This window comes from Passer montanus, unplaced genomic scaffold (genome assembly GCF_014805655.1).
Source record: "Passer montanus isolate IOZ18808 unplaced genomic scaffold, ASM1480565v1 scaffold25, whole genome shotgun sequence".
NCBI classification, from domain to species: domain Eukaryota; kingdom Metazoa; phylum Chordata; class Aves; order Passeriformes; family Passeridae; genus Passer; species Passer montanus.
The window spans coordinates 7,340,017-7,347,428 of NW_024367149.1; the positions used below are offsets into that span (position 1 = coordinate 7,340,017).

Below are 7,412 nucleotides of genomic sequence, written 5' to 3' on the forward strand. Positions count from 1 at the left end.
TAGGGAAGTAAGAAGCTGTAGAGCTAAATTGTGTGGCATGTTTTAGTGCTGGAGAACCTCAAAGCAGAAGGAGAAAATAACCTCCAGTCAGCTAACAGAGGAAAACAAGTGATGGAGAGATTATGTGCCCAGGGTGTCTGGCATAGACTGATGTGATGGCCTTATGTACCTGTGCACATGCAGGCCCATGTTTTCTCAAGCACTGGCTCCAAAGGGAGGTGAGTTTGGGTTCCTGGGGTGGGTCAGTGTTGCATTACTCACAGCAGAGCTGGGGTCAAGGGCCACTGCTCTGTGTCTGTTCTGTCAAAGCAGTTGGAAGAACACTGATACATCTTTATAAATTTAATTTCTCTCCAGTGTTTGCTTTTCCTGTTTAGATGCACTATGTTTTCTGCCTTTTTTTTAAAATTTGCTTATGGTGAGCCAAAACTTCTCCACATTCCTTACTGGACATCTGTGTGAAAGCCATAACCACTGACTTCAGATGAACATGCTTTGAAGATCTGGTGTACAAAGTTAAATCTTTATTTGGAGATTTGTACAGAAAAATGATCCAGTGGAATAGTTAGAAATGCAGTCCAAGGCAAGGAGTTAAGTGCACAGAATGGTGTGATAAAAATAATCCTAAGAAATCAGTGGATCCTCCTCAGTCCTGCTCCATCTCCCAAAACTCAAGGGGAAGCAGGAAGCGTTACTTGCCGGTGAACCGAGGTGGTCGCTTCTCCATGAAGGCAGCCATCCCTTCCTGGCGGTCTTTGGTGGGAATATTCTACATGAGAAAACAAATAAAACGAAGAGGTATGTTTTCCATTTACAAGTCTGGTGTGTTTTTAAGTCCTGACTAATTTGGCAAGATTAAGATTGTTTTTCTTTCAATTATACATAAAATTACATGTTTTGCAATTAGGAAAAAAGAGACAGGGTTGTAGTGTAACTCACAAACATAGCACCTAAGAAAAAAACATAGCTCTATATAGGAAAACAGTTTTCCCATAATCTTCATGCTCCATCATCTTAAAATATGCTGAGAGTAACATTATATTGCAGTATTGTAATAGCCTATATTGTTCCATTAGCTGAGAAAGGTGCATGCTCTCAAAACTTGCCATGAAGAACTACAGGAGGCATCATTTTGAATTTATTAAACTAAAACCATTTGTAAAACTCATTCTATAACTAACACAGAGTTGTTCCTTTCAGGAATGAATTCTGAAGGCAGTTTACCTGGGCATAACACATCCCCTCAATAGCCATCCCTGATGCAATGTCAACCTGGGAAGGAGAGCAAAGGTGTGAGGTTTGTCTGAAGCACAGCCCTCAAATCTACTTCACAGCTTTCAAATCAATGAGAGCAGTCACTCACTCTCAAACACTCAAAAGTAAGTGAGCTTCACTCCAAATTAGAAGTACAGTATTACTATCTGTAGAAAAAAAAAAAATCCTATTCTGCCATTTTACTTTTATTTTTAAAGAAATCTTTTAAAATCTCTGAAATGTTTTTAAATGTCTGATACAAAGAAAAAATTTATAACTCATCTATTCTAAATGTTTTTACTGTAGTAATTTGTAAGAGCTGCTAATCTTTTCATTCACTTCATTATTTAAACAAAAGTAATTAGTACCTCCATTCCTTTGTTTATTGCCAGTTTTCCCATTTTCACAGCAAATGGTGCCTTTATTAAAAACAAAAACAAACCACAACAAATACTTTAAAATAATTAAATTCACATTGATTTATAATAGGTGAATTGTTATATTATTATTTTGCTCCAAATAACATCTTAGTCTACAGAAATCTGCAGTAAGTTAGTAAATATTTTATAAAAATCAATTTGCTGTTGCCTGCAGTTCACAGATGAACACAATGTGAGGTTTCAGTGTGTCCTGCAGCTGGGGGCTAAATCTGTCCTGTGGGTTAAGCAGCTGGATGTTAACACTTGTTCCTACAGAAACTGCATTCACAAAAAGGAGCAAACTTAAAGAGGCTTAAAGATCAGGAACCAAGACTTCAGCATTTCAAGAAAGGAATTTCAGGTGTTTGTTTGCCCTCTCTTACGGGGAGCACACCCCCTGTCTTTACGTTGGTCCCATGAGCAATGCACTTACCTGGGGCAGGATTTCTTTAGCCAAAGTCAAAGCTCTCTGGTAAGCTGCATCTCCCTCGCTGTTCTGTGGCACTGAGTGGTTGACCAGCCCCATGGAGGCTGCCTGTTCTCCATCAACCTGTCTGCCAGTGAAAATGAGTTCCTTTGCAAGACCTATTCCAACACATCTGGGCAGGCGCTGGGTTCCACCTTAGGACAACAGGGAAAACACCATTTTCCATTTCTGACAAATGCACCAGAAGTATTTTGTCTCCTTATAAAAACAGGAACCTTAAAAAATAAAGGGATCATATATTTCCTTACTAACTACTAGCTGAATATGTTAACATTTTTGGAAGCATCTGAAAATCTTCAGTATTTTGATAAAAAAGAAAAGGTGTAAAGGGACTTTCCTACATTCAGAGTAAGTCTGAGACAGAACTCTTGATTCATAGATCTCTTTCGTGACCCTTAGATGCTACTTCTAATTTACATTCAAAACACTTCAAGTGTTCAAGAACACACCCTAATGGCAAAAATATTTACAATACAGCTGAGAAAGTGAGATTTAATGAATATTAATGAAGGTTTAATGAAGGTTAAGATTTAATGAAGGTTACCTGCTCCAGGCAGAAGTCCTCGTGTGGTCTCAATAAGGCCCATTTTAGCTGATGAAGCTATTAAAAAAAAAAATGTAAGGTTAGATACACTTTGATTTGTATAACTAGAAGTTTTCCAGATTGAACTCATCAATAAAATTAGAAACTGTCAATACTGAGCTGGAACTCTATTTCTCCAGGAAGCCAGAAAGTCTGAATACTACAGTACTTACTCCATGTCTGTCTCGAGTCTGCTTACCCCAGTGTGGCAATTTTAGCTACACAAAATGAACCTCACGTCCCTGCTAGATAAAATATAATAGATAGAAGCATGGAAACAGAAGAAATAAGTCTTCCAACCCAAACTGATTTAAGCTGGGAAGGTTAGATCTATGTATCTGATCAGTATATATCTGTTACAGTATTAGGTTGCTATAACTATTCAATCTTACTAATAAATAGATTTCTAAAGGAATCCTAATCTTACCTAAAAATAGGCTTTACTTTTTAAGCACAAGAACTACTTTCCAAATAACTAAATGTCACCATTTCTGTACAACCTTCTCTTAAATTTCTCTCAAGCTTGTGGATTCCATTAACAATCCTCTGTCACGTGTGTCAGTTCTCTTTAAAATGCAGCCATCAGTTCCCAGGAGATGCTGCAGTGAGGAACACAAACCTGCCACTCGGAGGTCACAGGCCAGGGCCAGCTCCAGCCCGCCGCCCAAGGCGTAGCCATCGATTGCCGCGATCGTGGGCACGGGCAGGGCAGCTGCAGGAGAGAGCACACATTGCTCAGCTCTGTTCCACAAGTTCTGTTCCACACGGCCCTGGAATTTAAATCCTTACGTTCTAAAGCTTTAGGTTCAGAATTGCTCAAGGACTTTTTTCTTCTCCCACAAATGGTCTGGAAACAGTAAAAATGATATTGTACCTCTCCCTTCTTTGTAAGGACGCAAAACGTGATTCTTCCATGCAAAGAAGCTTGCAAACAAAGTACTGCAATGCAAAATAGGATCAGTCCTCTCCTTGCAAGTTTATGACATGAATATTCATCTGTTGCAGTTAAACAGCCAAAGAGAAGACACCATCCCTAGGCCATGTCACAACACTCAGTTTTTGTGGTGCTTTTGTTAGCCAAAGCTCCTGAAAACAGGAACAGTAAACACTGTTTAACTAGGTTACCTCATAGTTGAGGAGCTTGATGTATCTGGAGATTAGCCGCTTGATACTTTTTTAAATAGGCAAGCAAACTTCTGAGGTCAGCTAGTTCTCTGCTGTAACCACCCCTCTGACTGCTCCTGCCATTTTCAAAAAATTACTGCAATTCTGATTGGTATTTTAGACAGATTTGACTTGGCTATTTCTTTCTAGTGACAGCAGATAGGGGAAGAAAATTAATTGCAGAAGCTCATATTCATTTTGCAAAGAAAAAGAAAAGGGAGGTGAGGGAGTTGTAGATACAATCCCTCTGACACTGCACAAATCCATTTAGCAAATCCATTCAGAGATTCAAATCCATGTTCTTAGGTCTCTGCCACATTTTGAGTGTTTCTGAACATGTACTGGAAGTGGGATAACCAACACAGCACTTGCCTCCCAAGGATTCCACAGAAGTGTGGAATAAATAAATGCTTTCTTGGAGCAGGTATTCATTACATAGGTGTGTATGTGCTGTGTAGTGCATAAGAACACATCTTGTCCTTGGAGAAGCAGCAGGATGGCTGGGATTTAATTCTAATTGGATCTTTCTTTCAGGCATAAGCTGAAGCCGTTTGGAAAGCTACTCCTAGTGGATAACCTGCTGGTTATCCCCGCCCACAGCACTTCTAAATGTTTCACTACAGTGGTCTAGGATACATTTTGCAACTGATGTAATCCTTTACCTATTTCATCCATAAGATTTCTCAGTCTTCTAACAAACTCTCCAACTTCTGCATCGTCCATCTGTGCACGTTCCTTTAAATCTGCTCCTAAATAAAGGAGAAAAAGGTCAGAATCTAAGAAAAGATGTCTGAAATGTTCCCTCCTGTCCCTCTCAGAGGATAGACCATTTGAAGTCTTGAGATACAGCATTCCAGCTAAGTGAGGTCTGTGGAATTTGGAGTGGGCACATTTGGGGTGCAGCAGTAACGAGGGTGCCCCTCTGTGCGCTTTTGACAGATTTATTTTTACTTCTTGCACTCATGTCCAACTGCTTTTCTGCTTTTCAGCTGCATTATCTGATTGGCACACAGCCCTAAGAGCCACCACATTTTTTTGAGAATAGTTTGCAGAGCCTTTGCCACTCACCTGCACAGAACACTCCTTTCACCTGGCTCTTGAACACCACCACACGCACCTGCTCATCGAAGCGGAGCTGCTCCAGGGCACCAAACAGCTACAGGGGAGGGAGTGCAGGCAGGAGAAGAAAACATTTAGGCAGATGGATGTGCACATACACTGAAATTATACCAAGTTCCTAATCTATGATAGAAGTGTTTTGGTTTTTTTCCCTGCAGGCACCAGAAAATTCATGGAAATCATGTCAGGGAACCTATAGGTTTTTCCATGGCAAATTCAGAATTACACGTTTCCCCATCTCTTTTTTCTTTCCACTCAGAGATGAACCTTTGCTTTACTTAAAACTTCCCTTCCTGTCCAGCCATGAACCACTTTCTCTAGAATGTGTCATCCTTGAACAGTTATCTGCTAAGGTGTGACAATGAGTATGCTTTTGTTGTAATGACACAAGTAAGGACATTAACTTGCATCTGAGTTAACTTCAATAAATTAACTGAAATTAGCTTACTTAAATAACCCAGGTATCTCTGTCCACATCTGAGGCAGCAACTGTTACATTCTGTTTTTCTCCAGGTTCACCTGTCTTACCCCAATGCCATTTCCCACTGCCCATCATCATGAGATAAGTTTTTTTTTAGATTTCCCACAACTGTTCTCACTGTAGTTAGCTATTGATCATGGTTCCAAACACACTCACAGGCCAGGCCCATACTCACTTCATTTACAAATACTTTTCCCAGTGAATTTCTCGCGTGGGGTCGGTTCATTAGGATTTCAGCAATACCTTAGTAATAGGAGACAATTTCAGTTATACTTCATTTAGTTCTCTGACACAGTAATTCAACTGGGAATAATATCTGCTTCTGCTTCTCCTTCCTGAAAATGCATATAAAGTATATTCTAAAACAATCAGTTATTTTAAAACTGGAAGTAGCACACCATGTCTACAAAACCCAGTTATGCAGAACAACTGTAAAATGCAGTAGGCCTGTAAAATACTGTGAGTAAGGAGACTTTTAGAAAATGATCAGGACATCCAAGAGCATATATCTTAGAATCACTGCAGAAATGGGAAAAAAAACAACAAACAACAAACCAAAACCCAAATGATCCATCTTAGGTTTCTCCTTTGACTGTTATTTAATTTTTATTGTGCAGTCTTGCTGCGTTCAAGTACATTCCCTAATGAAGGAAACCATTCTCTTGGGATTGCTGTTTGCATGAGAACAGCACAGACAGGTCACATTCGGTTCACGTTCCAGAACTATTTTGAAAGTGAACTCCATTTAATTTCAACATTATAAGCTCATCAGCAGAAAGGACTCTACTCAAAGTTCCTAAGTCCAAGCAGAAAAATAAAACCACAACATCTACCTACATCTCCTTTGCACATGTGATTTGTAAATTATTATCCAACAGCTTCTGTATGCTTTGGAGAGAAAAAAACTTCTATTTCCTGTCTGGACTTCTGCTCACTTCTCAGGCCTTAACCTTGGAAAATGCTGTTGCTGTGCTGTAGGTGCACAGCTGTACCTTGCACCTGCCCTGCTTGGTCTTTCTGCCCTGCTGGAAGGTCTCTGTTTATTCCTCTGCCTATGGCAGTGGCCAGCTACTGAACGGAGATGTGTCCCACTGGAAGGGAGACACAGGTGAACAGCGGGAACCAGCCAAGGAAATGTACAGCTGGAAATGAACCAGCCAAGGAAATGTACAGCTGGAAATGAACCAGCCAAGGAAATGTACAGCTGGAAATGAACCAGCAAAGGAAATGTACAGCTGGTAACTGCCTAATGTCTTTGTAACCAGCAAAATGCCAAGAACTGTTTATAAACTCCTGCAACAGTTACACAGAAAGTAAATCCATGGCAATCTGAACCAAACCTCACACCGTTTCGGAGCTCTCATGGATAAACGTGCACAGACGAGTCAAGGTCCTGTCCTACCTTTATCACTGCCCATTAATGCTGTTAGAAAAATCTAAAGTACGCAAACCAGAACTTCTTGCGTTGAGGTCGCATGCACACATAACTTTAGAGGAAAAAAAAGTATCTAGCTATTCATTCTGCAGCAGCATTCTTGAAAAAAAGTATCAAGGCACAACTGAAATCAAAACAACAAAAGAGCGCCCGGGACTCGGCAGGGCTGTCCCCCCCGCTCGGCTGGGAACGCAGGGCCACGCTCACGGCAGGCCGGGCTGTCCCAGCAGGAGCGGGGCCGCGCTCCGAGCCCGGCACTCACCGCCGCCGGCCGCGCTCAGCAGCACCTCCGCGCCCCGCGGCGCCCGCGCCCGCCCCGCCTCCCGGGGAGCGGCGTCGGCGGGACACGGCCCTGGCACCGCCCTGACACCGGCCTGACACAGCCCTGGCACCGCCCTGGCACCGCCCTGACACAGCCCTGGCACAGCCCGCTTGAGGGGTGGGACACCAGGGCGCCGCCGCAAACAGCC

The 7,412-nt window shown here is 41.7% G+C and overlaps 1 protein-coding gene across 3 annotated transcripts; it reads right to left on the reverse strand.

Moving 5' to 3' along the window:
- Positions 1-491: 491 nt before the first annotated feature.
- Positions 492-7,257, reverse strand: ECHDC2 (enoyl-CoA hydratase domain containing 2). Of its 3 annotated transcripts, none has more exons than XM_039711316.1 (10): positions 7,205-7,257; positions 5,683-5,750; positions 4,976-5,063; positions 4,570-4,656; positions 3,363-3,455; positions 2,705-2,761; positions 2,107-2,294; positions 1,623-1,673; positions 1,225-1,272; positions 492-769 (listed from the first exon to the last, which is right to left on the reverse strand). In XM_039711316.1, exons 2-10 carry the CDS (start codon positions 5,731-5,733, stop codon positions 692-694), a joined length of 741 nt encoding a protein of 246 aa, XP_039567250.1. In that variant the 5' UTR covers positions 5,734-5,750; positions 7,205-7,257; the 3' UTR covers positions 492-691. The 3 variants fall into 3 exon arrangements, with proteins under 3 accessions (XP_039567250.1, XP_039567248.1, XP_039567251.1); XM_039711314.1 differs by lacking the exon at positions 7,205-7,257 and adding an exon at positions 6,910-7,167; XM_039711317.1 differs by lacking the exons at positions 3,363-3,455; positions 7,205-7,257 and adding an exon at positions 6,910-7,176.
- Positions 7,258-7,412: the final 155 nt, after the last annotated feature.